Source organism: Galeopterus variegatus, unplaced genomic scaffold, assembly GCF_000696425.1.
Source record: "Galeopterus variegatus unplaced genomic scaffold, G_variegatus-3.0.2 Scaffold1732, whole genome shotgun sequence".
Lineage (NCBI taxonomy): Eukaryota > Metazoa > Chordata > Mammalia > Dermoptera > Cynocephalidae > Galeopterus > Galeopterus variegatus.
In genome coordinates, this window is record NW_007727843.1 from 292,117 (window position 1) to 308,506 (window position 16,390).

Sequence of the window (16,390 nt, forward strand, 5' to 3'; positions counted from 1 at the left end):
AAAGGTTGAGGGTATGGATCCCTCTACTGGCCAGCTGCCAAAAAAACAAAACTTCTCCAGTTTCACAAATTCATATCAAATGAATCTTTCCTGTCTACTTCCAATCCACGTCCCCTTTCTTGCACTGAGTAGCCAGAATTTAGAACACTTTTTTTCATTTATCAGAGTTTTCACAGCTTCCTACAGTTTTCCTAATTTTAACTTTTAATGTGATAGTAACTATGGAATGCCGTGTCTAATTGTGTGGCTGGGTTTTTATTTTTAAACAAAGCTGGGATATGCTTTGTTTCCTCAAGAGAGGTATCCCACTGCTTCTGTTGAGGCAGGAGGTTACTGAGTCAGGGACCATGAAAGTGTTTCTAGCTCCTGTGCTGTGAAGCATTTTAAACTACCTCCAACACATTCAGTTTTTTTAAATTAAATTTAATTTAGTCAAAAAAATATGGAACGCTTCATGAATTTGCGTGTCATCCTTGCGCACAGGCCATGCTAATCTTCTCTGTATCATTCCAATTTTAGTATATGTGCTGCCAAAGCGAGCACACTACTCAGTTTTATAAAAGGGCACTGTGTGGTTTCGATTTGTGTTCTCTTGATTGACCACAAGGCTGGACATTCCCCCAAAAGTACATTTGCTATTTTATCTTATGTTACTTGGTTTCCTGGGTTTTTTGCTCATTCATTAATTCATCCAGTAATTATTGAGTCCTACTGTGTGCCAGACACTGTCCTAGGGGCTGCAGAAACAGCAGTAAACGAAAAAGACAAAATTTCTGCCCTCAAGAGGGAAAAGAGTTAATCAATACATACATCAGAAGGTGTTAAGAGGCACAGAGAAAAAGACAGCAAGGTAAGGGGTGAGGGAGTTTGTGTGGTCAGGTTTGTAAGGGGTAGCAGGGGAGGCCCCACTGATAAAATAGCACCACAAAGGAAGTGAGGGTAAGTGGGGGAAGAATCTTCCTGATGGCTCAGAAAGTGCAAAGGCACTGGGGTGGGAGGTGCTTGATGTACTCACAAAGGCAAGGTTGATGTGGCTGAGGGAGTGATGGGGATGGAAGGGGTGAGGAAAAAGGGTAATAAGGGGCAGATCACATAGGGCTTTGCAGGCCACTGCAAGGACTTCAGTTTTCATCGAGAGACAGGAAGTCCCCAGAGGGCTGGGACAGAGGAGAGACAGGGAAAGCAGACTGAAGTCCAATGTCACGTCTAGAAGAGATGATGGTAACCTGGAGTAGGTGGTGGGGGCAGCGATGAGCAGCAGTTGGTCCTGGGTAGATATTACAATGTGAAGGGAGAGCCAAATGCAATTGCTAACAGCCCGGATGTTGGTGGTGAAAGGACCAAGGAGGCTGTGGACGGCTCTAAGGTTCAAATGCTGCTGACAGGCCAATTAGGGACTGACTTCTGGACTTAGCAGTGTGGACGTCACTGATGAGCCTGACAAGAGCTTCTCTCTGTTGTGTGGTGGGGGAAGGCCTGACTGGACTGGGTTAAGAGGGAACAGGAGGCGTGGAAATGGAGACAGCAAATAAGGCAAGTTTCTACACGTTTGCCTTGGAAGGGGTGTGAGTCGAGAGTGCTGCTGTAAGGCGGTTTACGTTACAGTGCACCTGCAAGTGGATGGAATGCCTCCAGAAAGTCATGACAGGCAAGAAGAGAGAATAGCCAGAGTGGTGATGCTCCCGAGTAGGCGACAGGAACGGCACGTAACCAGAGAGGCTGGGCTACAGGATGCCGGGGGTGGGGATGTGGAAAGCCGCCCCTCAGCCAAGCAGATGCAGGCTGCCAGCGGGACAGCGAGGACGGAAGAGGTGGGGGTGGGGGACAGGAGGTCGGAGGAACGGGATGGCCTAGCAAATGCCACAGGTGTACTGGGGAGCACCAGGCTGCCTGGGAGACGGGTCCTGAGTTTCAAGGGAGACTCGCCAGCGTGACTGTGTGTTCTCCAGCCAGGTTTGGCTCCATGCCTGCAGGCAGGGAGCAGGGAAGAGTTGGCCTTAATTGGAGTTAGGAGTTGGCCAGGACAATCTGAGGAAGGGAGAAGGCCAGAGAATTGAGGGTGTCACTGGGCAGTGGTTATGGTGGCAGACGGTGGGATCTAAGCCGAGTGAGAAGGGCAGGATGGCTCTGTGCCAGTGAGGACAGAGGCCCAACAGACGCGAGGTCCTGGTGGGGCCGCACATAAACCAGTGGCTAGGAACGCAAGCGGCAGTCGTAGAATCAGGATCCAGTGAGGGAAGGAGAGGGAGAGGTCTGAGGGGGGCTTGGCTTCTGGGGTGCTGCTGATGTCCTGATTCATGTCCAGGCTAATCACATGGATGTTCGTTTTGTGTTAATTCACTGAGTCACACGTTTGACTTGCACACTTTTCTGTGTGTATTTTATATTTCACTATGAGAGATTAAATGAGAGTGAACTCTTCTCCCCTTTGATAAAGATCTACACACACACACACACACACACACACACACATACACACACACATTCAGGGCAGAATTTCAGGCTGGAGCAATAACAGCCAACACACTTCACAGAGCACTTTAGAAACCAGGATCGAGGGCTGGCCAGTTAGCTCAATTGGTTAGAGCACAGCCTTACAACACCAAGATCACTGGTTCAGATCCCCACATTCACCAGCCACAAATTATTAAAAAAAAAAAAAAAAAAACAGGATCAAATGAGACCCTGAATTTACAGGTGCTGGGGTAGGGCAAGGTGGAATCATGACATTTATTGAGCCTCTATCAAATACCAGAAAGTTTACAAGACAGTTAACAAATGCTTTCATTTCAACCTTCTTCCCTACAAAAACTAAACCCTTAAAAGCACGTATCAGTGCTGTCAGTCCACAGCTGTAGAAAGAAGGTACAGAGGAAGGGGGCCGTGCATGTGGCCCAGCTGGGGACAGCAGAGCTGTGCTCAAGCTCTGACACTCCGGGCAGTATCTCCAGGGGGTGGGGGTAAAAAGGACAGACGTGAAAGGAAGACAAGGCAAGAGGTGATGAGAAGAGGAAGACCAGCAGAAAGCTCTTCTGAAGAGAGGTAAAGTCTCCCAGGAGGCGCCAGGGCGCTAGCAAATCCCTCCAAGAAGGGACTGAGTTACTTGGGTGCGAGGGTGAAGACAGAGTAGAGATGTGAGTGGCCGAGGCAAAGGGCGCCCTCACCTTATTTTTCTCTGCAAGTTGCTGCTCCAAGTCCTGTTTTTCCTTCTGTAGCTGCCCTAGACCCATGGCCCCAACCTCACCATTCGGTGTTCCTTCTGCAGCCGGAAGCTGGTACACAGGGTCCTGCATGGCCTTCGAGGTCACCTACGGGGTGGTGGCAGCAAGTTGAGAGCCAGGACAGGTAATGCTGAGGCTAAGCCACAGGTGCATGGGGAAGGGTAACCAGATTCTTTCCACTGGTGTGGCCTGGTGTGCTCCAACAGGCGGCTGGCAGGGAACCAAATTTCAACTGGAGAAGATCCCATCCCATGCTTCCAGAGGGACCCTTAGCTTTCCATGCAGTAAGGCTCTGCTCAGGTGAAGAGGCTTTACAAATGCACACTGACAAGTGTTATCACCCACAATAGGCTCTTCAGCCTCACGATCTCCCAGCCAGCCAAGTGCCCCCACTTTACAGAAAGGATGCTTCAGCGCAGGGGAGGTGACCTTCCCACTGTGTCTTCCCATGGCCTCCTCCCCTGGCAATGGCGGGCACAGCTGGGACTTACATGCAAGAGGGCCGTGCCCTGCTCCTGGGCTCGCAGCCTCAGCAAGTCCTCCCGCGCCGCAGCTGCTGCAGCCTCCTCGGCCCGCAGGCTCCTCAGGGCCTCCAGCTCACCCTGTAGCTGGTGCATTTGCAGCAGGGCCGCATCGTGACCTAGGTCGGCGTCATAGGGGAGGTGTGCACTGCAAGCCCAGTGATGCCACATGGCTTTGGAATGGGGCCACTTCAGGGAAGGGGTGTGGGCAGGAAAAGGAGAGAAGAAGGCTCCGCCGGGGGCAGGCTCCTCACCTTTCTCCAGCTGTAGAATCTCCTGCTCTTTCTGGAGAAGCACTTCAGTTTTTTCCTGCAGACTCTGCTCCTTTTTGTCTATTATGGCTGTCAGGTTAGCAGCCTTGGAGAGAAAAATCAACATGAGAGAAGGCTGGCAGCAGCAACCCCATCTCCCACTGCCCAGACTCCACCATGAACCCCTCCCTGAAGTTCACAGCCTAGTACAGATCCCAAGCTAACCTCTGCTCCTATAAACATGCACAAATCCACTCTCCTTAGCAGAGGCTCTCCATGAGGACAATTGCCTCTCACTGCCCCTCTGGCGTACAGTGGCCAACCAGAGACGTGGCCATTCTGCCCCGCCTTCCAACAAGCTGTCATGACTGTAACTTCCATTTCTTGTCTTTTGTCTTTTTCCGTGTCCGGCAACGGGATCGCAACCCTTGGTGTTGCTCCTGTGCCTCGCTCAGCCAGTGAGCGGGAACCAGTCTGTATGTGGGATCCGAACCCTCGGGCGGGAGCACCGCCGCGCTTCCCAAGCGGCGCACTATCCAGTGCGCCACCAGGCCGGCCCTGTAACTTCCATTTCTGAGTGCCTGCAATGTGCCCAGCACAGGGTGGGCATTTGATATACATTACCTCATTATAATATCCTAGAAGTTCTGGTTATCCTAAAGTCCTTTTCAGAGGTGACTCTGAGACTCATCTGTTAAAGGCTTACCAAAGGCCTAGAGCCAGTCAACTAGAAGGTCTGGGGTCAGACATTAAGTCTATCTTCAAAGGAAGGCTTTTCCCACACTTCCTACCAAGAGCTTGACCCAACCTTATGTAGCCTTCGGGGTCTGAGGGCAGTAATGGGCCACCCCGCAGAATTAGAGCCAGTAAGTCCCTGGGTATGTTCTTTATTTTCCAGGTAATGTTTATAGCTAGCAACCGACCATCAAAAACAACCAAAGGGCATCCTATGGGGTGAGGCTTTTTTTGTTCTTTTTGGCGGCTGGCAGGTACAGGGATCTGAACTCTTGATCTTGGTGTTACAAGGCTGTGCTCTAACCAACTGAACTAACCAGTCACCCGAGAGTTTCTTAATAACATTTTTATCCCAGTTTCCTAGAGACCACAGGAGTATCACAGAGCTGACTGTAATCCCAAGACCTGTATCCACCCCTTAGGTAGACACAGGGGGACCCCCAGGCTGGTCCGCCCAGGACTGCAGGAGGGGGGCATCACCCCTCTGGCCGACACCTTAGCATCAAATGGGACCCACCTGTTGCTGGATCTCTTCCCTTTGCTTCCGCACCTCCTCCAGGGCCTGAGCCATTGCCACGCTCACAATTTCTCTTTGGCTCCATTCTTCCTACAATCCAGAAAACAGGCAGGAGATGGAGCCCTCAAGCCCAGTTTGTGTTTTTTAGCTGCGCTCCCCACATGAAGCCCAGCAGAGGAAGTAGCGCCTTGAAGGGCCAGACTGACATTCCTCTGAAAACTGTCCTGATGGACAGCCCACTGCCTTCTCTGGAAAGAGGCACAACACTGAGGGTCAGGCATCCCACAAGCACACCAGCCAGTCCCCAGGCCAAGGCTAGGGGCCCAGACTTGAAGAGTTGGTCTAATGAAATCAACACAGAACAAGAAGACTCTCAGGCCCATGTGAATGGAGTGGTGGACTGGAACAATCCAGTTACAGAAAAAATACGTAATTACTAAATTTTAGTAGTGTAAGATGTCACTGATTCACCAAAGTTACCTCATTTTATAGGAGAGGAAACTGAGGCTCTGAGAGTTTAAGTAATTTGCCCAAGGTCCTAGAACTAGTAAGCAGCACAGCCAGACTGAAAGCCAGCATCTGTTTCAGCTCAGGGACAGGCCTTTGCATACCAGACTCTACCACTCAGAGTATTTTCCCAGTTGTGCTCCCTTACTGGCCTTCCCCAGAGCACAGAGACGATTTCCAGGGCAACCACACAATTCCTACTCCTTGAGACTGATGCCCGTGCTTGCCCATCAACATCCAGTTTTATAATGTGACTTCTCAGGAGCCTGAACACTGCCAGGGAGATGCCCTGGAGAGAACGTGAGGTGATGTCCGCTGTTTCTGTCTACCCAGAACCCCGTTTCTTTTGAGTAAGAGCCTCATTGTTCCTGGTCCCCACTCCCACCCTGAAATTTCACATGGGTCTGGTAGGGCTGCCAATAATGATACCCTAATTTTGTGGCAAGTGATTCAGGCCTGGCCAATCACAGTATCTCATCCCCTTAAACAAACAGATTTATCCAAGGGGACAATAGTCCCTTTTTATATCAAAACCCTTCTTTATATGGTACAGCTGAGGGGGAGAAGCCCTTTGCCCCGGGAGTGCTAACTGGAAAGTTATAAGACTGGAGCAGCTGTGGCAACATCCAGCTGGTCAGTAGGACACAGCAAGGATGCTGACGGGCAAGAGCTAGACTCAAGCAGGGAGAGAAAGACCCAAAGGGCTGCAGTTCCAGTCCCACCAGTCTTTCTGGTTCTCTGAGCTACACAATGATGGATCTTGGACGTGACCAGTACCATTTTGCACATAATAAGCACAAAATAGTCATCAGCCCCTCCCTTTGTAAGAAACCTCATGATTTCTGAGAAACAGACACCCTTTTGCTTCCACAAGGGCGCAATTCTCCACCCTGGTCACATAGCTTCTGCATTAGCATAATGCCCCTCCTTGATTGTGTCAGCCCGCCCTTGGCACCCTATATAAGCTCTCCCACCCCCACACCTACTGCTGTCCTCCATTTTGAGGGCAGCCCCGGCTGCCCTCCACGTTGAGCACAGCCCAGCAGATTCTTTTCCTTTAATAAAGCTTGATCAGTACCCAGCATTTCAGCTCACTTTCGTTCACACAACTCTTCCTGAGAAATCTCTCTCTCCATGTATACCAGTACCAGTGGTGGATGGTGGGGATGTCAGCCTCATGGCCAGTAGCCTGCTGGCTCCTTCTGTGGACCTGTCACTACAGACCTTACATGAGTTCACCTCTGGCAGACAAGGAAAATCTGGTGTCTGAACTCAAGAGGCTGAAGGTAGGACTTTGGAATACCCAGATAATATCCCTCATTGGACTTCTCTGACCACCTCCTTCTCTCAAACATGGGTTTAGGGGGAGGCTCTGTTGATAAAGGAGAAGGAGAAAGAGGTTTTGGGCTCAGTGGAGAGGATGACAGGAATGTCATGCCTCCTGATAACTAAAAAGTTTGCTCTGCTCAGGTCAAATTGTAGTGTCTTGAAAAATCTGGGATAAGCCAGCAATCATGAGCCATGTCCTGGAAAACATTATCATAAGACCGTTTCCAAACATAAAAGCACCAGAAGAAGCAATAAAATAACCTAGAATGTTTCTTGTAGCCCTTACCTTACATTCCTGCATGGAGGATGTACCCTAGTAATAATCCAAAATCTACGTATGTGTACTAGCCAAAAGAAAAACTAATGTAATGATTAGGGGACTGTCCTCTTCTCTCTCTCCTTTGGTTCTTCCCCTTCATGTGATTATAAAATGCTGAGCTCTGTTGGCCCCTATCAGAGCACATTTTTCAGGGTGACCTGACCTTTGTGTTTTCCCATTTGCAATCATCATATTGCCTCAATAAATTCCATGCTTTATACATTTGGCCTCAGTTTCATTTAGGTCAACACTCCTCAGGAGCCTTTTCTGAGTAAGTTTAGGAGAGACACTTATGATTGCTGATGTCTAGGAGGACAGCAGGCAGATCATGTGTGAGAAAACAGGAAAGGCAGGCCAGGATGGGAAGCAGAAACTCATGGCATCTCCATGCTAGGGAACTGCACTTTACATCCATGGTCATGTTTGAGCCTCAGAGTAATCCTGTTTAGGTCTGGGGTTACCATCTTCAGTTTAAAAAAAAGAAAATGGATTCCCTCAAGAATCAGGGACTCTGCTGGCATACGGAACTGAATCTGTGTGGACCTAAAGTCTGTGCTAGTGCCACAGAGTCACTATGGGCTCTGTGGGCTTCGAGGCTGACAATTCCAGCTCAGGTTCCCTTCCATAGAAAGCATAGACTGCAGGGTACCCACATGCAGCAGCTCTCTTGGGCACAATTTCCCAAGAGGGGGTCAGGAAACAGCTGTTTCAAAAAATATGAATAAAAATAATTCTAAATATATGTGTACCTAATAACAATGTCTCAAAATACATGAAGCTAAGGTTGACAGAACTAAAGGGAGAAAGAGACAAGTCCACAATCAAGGCTGAACACTTAGCACATCCCTCTCAGTAACTGATGGAACAAGTAGACCAAAAAAAAAAAAAATGTAGAAGACTTGAAAATACTGTCAACCAATTTGACCTAGTTAGCATTTAAAGAATACTCTACCTAACAGCAGCAGAATATATGTTCTTTCAAGTGCACTGAAATATTTACCAAGATAAACTGTAGGTTGGTAAAAAACAAGTCTGAATAAATAAATATCAAAGGACCGCAATCATTTAGAGTATTAAAGAGTATTACACTCCAAATATCCAAAAAATTCCCAAACGTCTGGAAATCAGCCACACTTTTAAGAAACTTGTCTGTGCTGGTTTTTGAGTTACTGCCTCTCAGCCCACACTTTACCTTTTATATTTTGCTCTGTGAGCTGGGCCTGGGATTCCGCAAACCACATTTCTGTGTGTCCAGCAGGCTCTATATTAATTTCTACCAACAGGGGGAGTTCAAGGAAGACCAAAAAAAGGCAAGAGGGGGGAGAAACCGACTTGCTCCTTTCCTACAGGCCTTCTGCTGCCCCTGCAGTGAATGCTGCTTCGCCCTGGCAGCAGCAATGTCTTCCTGAAACAGCAGCTGCATCCACTTTGCAGTTTTCCCAACACTTGCAGCCAAACCCATCCACTGCCTCATCCCCAACACACACAACAGCATCACCTGTACTGCATCCCCTTCAGAGGTCTGAGTGTCCAATCTGTGGGGCTTTGCCTCTTAATTCCTAAATGTAATGATTCCAACTTCATCACTTTGTTCTCTTGGTCCTAGGGTTGGAAGCTGCTTCCTGCAGCTGTCATCTTCACATCTGTTAACTGTTTTAGCACATGTTTAAAAACTTTCCATTAGAACGCAGATTCTCATTCAAATAACTGGGGTGGTTCCTCTCTCCTGACCATGAATGACAGGCTATAGGTCAGATTTCATATTTCTTCTTGTGTCAGTGTATTAGTTTCATATAGCTACTATAATAAATTACCATGAACTTGATGGCTTAAAACAACAAAAGGTTATTATTTTATGGTTTTGGAGGCCAGAAATCCAAATTGAGACTTATGTGGCTAAATCAAGGTGTCAGCAGGGCTGTGCTCCCTTAGAAGGCTCCTGGAAAGTCCATTTCCTTGTCTCTTCCAGCTTCTGGAACTGCATTCCTTGGCCCATGGCCCCTTCCTCCATCTTCACAGCCAGCAGCATAACATCAAATCTCTCTATGCTTCCACTGTCACAATCACCTGCTGCCTTCTGTGTAAAACCTGTCTCTGCCTCCCTCTTATAAAGGACACTTGTGAGTATTTAGGGCCCAACCAGATAATCCATGGTAATCCCCCCATTTTAGTTTAATCACATCCACAGAGTTCCTTTTGCCATACAAGGTAACTTCCACAGGTTTTAGGGGTTAGGATGTATCATCAGGGGTCATTACTCAGCCTACCACACAGTTTTGCTAAGTTATATTCTTCTAGGATTATATTTCATGTAACTTAAAAAATGTATTGGCATAAAACTTATATTTCTTATCTTTTTTATGTCTGCAGGATATGTAGTAATGTTTCCATTTTCATTACTGACACTGATTATTTGTGCCATTTCTATTCTTGATCAATCTCACCCAGAGTTTAATAGTTTCATTAGTCTTCAAAAAAATCAACTTCAGGTTTCATCAATCCTTTTTATTATGAGAGGATCTCATTTATTTTTTATTTCATTAATTTGTGCTCTTATACTCAGTTCTTCCTTCTTTGAGTTTTATTTATTGCTTTTTTTATCTGACTTTTTGAGATGGATATGTGGCTCAATTTTCAGTCTTTCTTCTTAAAACATGAAATTATGATAAAAACTTCCTTGTAAGCACTGCTAAAGTTACACTTCACCAGTTTTGATATATAGTATTTACATGATCAATTATTTCAAAATATTTTCTAATTTCTATTGTAATTTTTTTCTTTGACTTACGTGTTATTTGGAAGTATATTTCTTTCTCTTTCTTTTTGGCTGCTGTCCAGTACAGGGATCTGAACCCTTGACTTTGATGTTATCAGCACCACCCTCTAACCAACTGAGCTAACTGGCCAGCCCTGGAAGTATATTTCTTTTTTTGTTTGTTTTTTTTGGCAGCTGACCAGTATGGGGATCTGAACCCACGACCTCGGTGTTATAAAGCTGTGCTCTAACCAACTGAGCTAACCAGCCAACCCTGGAAGTATATTTCTTAATCGCAAACATATAGGGGATTTCTATGTTTTCATTACTGATTTGTACTTTAATTGCATTCTGATCAGAGAACATACTCTATATGATTTCTATTCTTTGAAATTTCTTGAGACTTGCTTCAAGGGGCCAGTCGGTTAGCTCACTCAGAGCACGGTGCTGATAACACCATGGTCAAGGATTTGGATCCCTGTACCGGCCAGCCACCAAAAAAATAAGTAAATAAAAATAAACTTCATAAGAATAATAAAAAAAGAAAAAAGAAAACTTCACATGAGATTTGCTTTATGGTTAATTTTTCCAAATATTCTATGTATACTTGAAAAGGATATATGTATTCTGCAATTCTTGGGTGCAGAGCTCCATATATGTCCATTAAGAATATTGACGATGAAAACCAAAAAAAGAAAAAAAAATTTTTTCTTAAAATATAAAAATATGAAAAAAGGAAAAAAAAAAGAATATTGATGATGTTCAATTCTACTATAGCCTTATTAACTTTTTGTCAACTTGTTCTGTCATTTAAAAAGTTTGTTAAAATATAGCATTAAGACTACAGAACTATTTATTCTTACATTTCTGTCAATTTTTGCTTTTATCTTTTGGAATTTTATTACTAGGAGCATCTAAGTTTAGAATTGTTTATCTTCCTGAAAAATGGTTTCTTCATTATTACTAATAACGCTTTTGGCCTGAAGTCTACTTTGATTATTAATATAGCTACTCCAGTTTAATTCTGGTTTATGATTGCATGGTATATATTTTTCCAACCTTTTATTTTCAACCTTTCTGTTCTCTTACGTTTTAGACATGTCTCTTGTATCTTGTAAATAGCATATAGTTGCATTTAAAAAAAAATCATTCTCTGAAAATTTTTGTATTTTAATTAGAGTGTTTAGTTAAATACTCACATATTTGGGTTTAAATTTACTATCTTAATGTGCTATTTGTCTCCTGTTCTACATTCCATTCTTTTACCTTTATTTTCTATTCTGGATTGACTTTTTTTTAACTTCCTTTTTTCCCCTTTGTTAGTATGGAAGTTACACATTCATTTACCACCTTTTTAGTGGTCAGTCTGATGCTAACAACATGCACCTTTCTCTTATCAAGACCAGTGTTATTTCGTACATTCATCCCATTCACAGGCAATGCAAGAGCCTGAGAATACTGACTGCATTTATCTCACCTGACTTGTGTTATTTTTTCTCCTATTTTACTTCATATTAAATATTTATTAAAATAAGCCGTTATTATTATTTTCACAGTGTTCATTTAGATCTATGTACATATTGTAATACTTGCAGTCACTGCTCTTCATCCTTCCATCCCCTGTACTTCCATCTAGAATTTTCCTTCACCTGAAAGATACTCTTTAGTATTTCCTTTAGTGCAAGTCTGTTGGTGACTAATTTTTTGTTTTTGTTTTATTGGTTTTCTTTAGTTCTACCATGCTGGGTATGGATTTATTTTTTCTTTTGGCAGGCTAGCCAGTACAGGGATCCAAACCTCTGACCTTGGTGTTACCAACACGACGCCCTCCCGAGTGAGCTAATTGACCAGCCTTATAGATTTTATAATTCACTCTGTTTGGATCTGTAAGAATTCTTACATCTGTGACTTGACAGCCATTGTCTCTTCAGTGATTTATTTCTGTCTCTTTTTTCTTTCATTTTCTTCTGGGGCTCTACTGACCCATGATAAAACATCTCACTGTATCCTGTATGTCTCTTATTTCTTTTCTATACTTCATTCTGGATAGTTTTTCTGTGCTTTCTTCCATTTTACTAATTTTCTCTTTAGTTCTAATCTGCTGTTAAGCTCATCCATTGATTTTAAAACAGCTTTACTAAAGTATAACTAATAAAAAACCGCACATATTTAAAGTATGCAATTTGATGAACTGTGGTGAAATTATCACTCCAATAAAAAGTGAAAAATCCATTACCCCCAAAAGTTTCCTCTTGCTCTATCTACTGCATTCTTAATTTCAGTTATTGCATTTCTCAGTTCTAAAACTCCATTTCATTCCTTTTTAAAGCTGCTGTCTTTTATTATAGTTTCCAAGTCACTGCTGAAATTTTTAATTTTGTCTTTTATCTCCTTAAACATAATGAGCATACTAATATCTGAGCCCCTGTGAGTCTGTGTTTTCTGTTCACGTTTTGTATTTTTGTTTGCCTGATTACCTTTGATGTTGTTTGCTTTTTCTAGTCATACTTGGAGCACTAATAATCTAGGATCACTTTAATCCAAAATTAGTTAATAAGATTTTCTAGGCCACCCCTGTGTCCTTAAGCTATTGCAGTCATAGCTGGGACAAGGCGGGGGAACTTCTGGTTCACCCTTACTCCTAGTGTGTGGTCCTTTGATGTTCCAAACCAAAGCTTTAAGGATTCCAGGCTGGATCCAAGGTGGGTCTAAACTCCAACTTTTAATTCCCACTTTTAATTTGCTAACTCTGAGAAGCTAAAGAAAGCTTAGATAATCTTCTAGCCTCTGCAGGATCAATAAATACCCCCAGGGCAAAGGCTGTTCCACATGCTGGGCTCAGCTCCAGACTGCACAGGCCATTCCCCACTACCTGGAGACTCACCAATGCTTTCAAGCAGATGCCAGCTTTACTGGCGGTCCTTGGGGGTAAGCTGGTCTGAATTACTCAGTCTGCCTTTACTGAAAGTAGAAGAATCTCTAGGCTCCCTTTAACCTGCTGTGGTCAACCGCATCCTCACCATTCCACAGTAAGCACTACTGTCAGGGTCACCAATGAACTCAATCTTGCCAAATATAATGGTCAGCTCTGTAGTTCTGTCTCCTTTTTTTTTTTTGAGACTGGCCTGTGAGAGGATCCTAACCCTCGACCTTGATCAGTAATATGCTCACCAAGTGAGATAATGGGCCAGATAACTTTCCTGGCTTTATTGCTATCCTACTTGCAGCTCCTTTTTAGTCTTCTCTGTTGTCTCCTCCCTTTGTTCTGAACCTCTAAATGTTGGAGTGACCCTGGCCGTTACTTTGGCCCTCTTCTCTACCTACATTCATTCCATGGCCCGTTGGTTGTAAATTCGACATACGAGCTATGCTGATGATTTTCTAATTTGCATATCTACCCTGTACCTCTGCTCTGATTTCCAGACTCATGAGCTGACAGACTACTACATATGTCCAACTGGACAGGCCTCCGAAGTACAACATGTCCAAAATAGAATCCACTCTTGATAAATCTCCCCAAAACCACACCTCAGTGAATGCTACCACTACTCATTCAGTTTCCCCAGTAATTCTCTTTTGGAGCAATTTTGCCCCCCAAAAGACAGTTGGCAATATCTGGACAACATTTTTGGGTGTCATTAGTAGGGGTGGCTACTGACCTCCAGTGAGTAGACCAAGATGCTCCTAAAAAGCCTACAATGCACATTTGCAGCATAATCCCCACACAGAGTTATCCAGCCTCAAATGTCAACAGTGCTGAAGTTGAGAAACCACAAGTTACACAAACCAAACCTAGAAGTCATCTCCAATTCCTTTTTATCACATTCCCTTCATTTAATCAGTAGCAAATCCTAAAAGCTCCATCTCTAAAATATGTCCTAAATAGGAATACTTCCCAAACCCAACACTAACATGCTTGTCACCTCTGGCCTGGATCACTAAAAAGCCACTTACAAGGTCTTCCTGCTTTTGCCCATGCTTTCCTTACAGAACATTCTCCAGACACAGCCAGAGAAATCCTTTTAAAATCAACCTTCTAAGGGTCAATTTTCTGCATAAAACCCACCCTGGCTTCCCATGACACTTTCTTTTTTTTAAAAGATGACCAGTAAAGGGATTTAACCCTTGATTTGGTGTTATCAGCACCACACTCTCCCAAATGAGCCATGGGCCAGCCAGTCCCTTTCCTGTGACACTTTTTTTTTTTTTTTTTTTTTGACCAGTAAGGGGATTGCAACCCTTGGCTCAGTGTTGTCCGCACCATGCTCAGCCAGTGAGCGCACTGGCCATCCCCATATAGGATCTGAACTTGCAGCCTCGGTGCTACCAGCGCCACACTCTCCCGAGTGAGCCACGGGGCCGGCCCCTGTGACACTTTCTAATCCCTGTCTCCCTCCTCACTGTCAGCCACTAAACTGCAGCCACACTGGCCTTCATGCTGTTCTTTGACCAGACCAAGCTTTTTTGCCTGCCTCAGAGCCTTTATAGTTGCTATTTCTTCTGACTGGAATATTCCTTCCCCAAATATCCACATTGCTGTCCCTTCTCATTACCCAGCTCTTTTGCTCAAATGTCACCAAAGCCTTCCCCAACATCCATATTTATGTCTACTTTTTTTTATTTGGAGGGAGGCTGGCCAGTACAGGGATCCAAACCCTTGACCTTGGTATTATCAACACCACACTCTAACCAACTGAGCTAACCAGGCAGGCCTACCTACCATATTTAAAAAGGCCGCTTCTCTCTGCTGTCTGTCTTTCCCTTTGCTTTATTTTCTTCATAGAATTTATTACTATTTATCATTTGTTTGTTGTCTCCAGTTACAAGCCCCACAGGGCAGGAACTTTGTTTTGTTCATTGCCACATCCCAGCACACACCTGGCACTTCCAGGTACTCTAATGTTTGTTGAAGGAATGCATGAAAAAACATCTGACTCTAAAGTATATGCTTCCCACAATGCAACACTACTGCATTAGTGCCTCAGTGACATATCAGACACTACTGCTGAAAGCTTGCAAGGTGCAGGCACTCAGCTATGGACATTCTCAGAGAAGATCTCTGTCAAATGACGTGCACTTTGTGTCATGACCAAGGTGGACAAGTTCTATAATGGCCCACCAACCAAGGGTGCTGTGAAAGGGGAGCCTGGAGGCCTATAAGAAAGTGGCAGAATCTCTCTCTCCTCTTCATCCAGCTACGTCCAGGGAATGAAGGAGGTGGCATCTGATTAAAGCACCAAGTTTGCAGAAAGGAAAGGATAACACTACAGCAGACTGTTTCTTCATTTTTGTACACAATCCCTGATACAAACAAACAAACAAAGGTCCTTATGATCTTGTAAGGCCTTGTTTTACTAGTCTCACTGGACGCATCAGCCAGAGTGGTGCTCTGGCAGCGTTACTTCCAGGCAGCTATGGAGGAGGACACAGAGGCAGGGCTGGGCCTCTGGTGGGGTGAAAAGTCAGACCAGCACCTCCTCCACCTAACTACAGAATGTGGACAAATGACTTACACCTGGAATCTCAAAGATATTAACTGCCAAATGGTCATAACTCTTCCTTCTGTACTGGATCCCTTGAGATGACTTAATGAGGTGACAATTTCTAACAGCTGCCTAACGAAAGCTATTGGACAAATGTTAGCTCCACTCCTCCACTGTAAGTATGGGACTTTCACTTGGCTGCTCCCAATACACATGTAAAAATAAGAACACGTTGGTGAAACGTCTTTGATTCAATTAGATAAATACCTTTAGCTTCTTTAGTTCAAATTGGTGACGTTGTAAAGAATGCTCACATTCATTCCTGCTTTCTTTAAGGGATGCATTTTCTTGTTCCAGCTCTCTCTGAAAATTGAGAAGAACATACAAAAAGAAAAGGTCTTAACTACCATATTATATTTCCCCTCAGCACAGTCCTATCTTTTTTAACATGGTACTTCTCAAAATGCCTTTTTTCCCCCCGCTGGTCACTGCAGGGTTGGGAGATGAGAATGGGAGTGGGACTGAGGAAGAGAGAACCAGTTAAAAAACTCCTCTGGGACCGGCCCGGTGGCACACTGCTACAGTGCGCCGCTTGGGAGTGCAGTGGCGCTTCCGCCGAGGGTTCGGATCCCACATACAGACCGGTTCCCGCTCACTGGCTGAGCGAGGTGTGGGAGCAACACCGAGGGTTGCGATCCGTTGGTGGAAACAAAAAAAGACAAAAAGGAAAAAAAAAAAAAACTCCTCTGGGG

At 44.6% G+C, this 16,390-nt stretch overlaps 1 protein-coding gene across 4 annotated transcripts in view; it reads right to left on the bottom strand.

Moving 5' to 3' along the window:
- GOLGA1 (golgin A1) overlaps positions 1 to 16,390 on the bottom strand; it is a 59,402-nt gene that overhangs the window by 6,950 nt on the left and 36,062 nt on the right. For all 4 annotated transcript variants that reach the window (XR_550939.1, XR_550938.1, XM_008578638.1 and 1 more), the window contains 5 exons: positions 15,906 to 16,001; positions 5,246 to 5,335; positions 3,997 to 4,099; positions 3,713 to 3,861; positions 3,165 to 3,308 (listed from right to left, as the gene is read on the bottom strand). Coding sequence is in view for 2 of the 4 variants with exons in the window: in XM_008578638.1 (XP_008576860.1) it covers positions 3,165 to 3,308; positions 3,713 to 3,861; positions 3,997 to 4,099; positions 5,246 to 5,335; positions 15,906 to 16,001 (582 nt within the window). In the remaining 2 variants the exon portion in view is untranslated. The remainder of the gene's footprint in view (positions 1 to 3,164; positions 3,309 to 3,712; positions 3,862 to 3,996; positions 4,100 to 5,245; positions 5,336 to 15,905; positions 16,002 to 16,390) is intronic.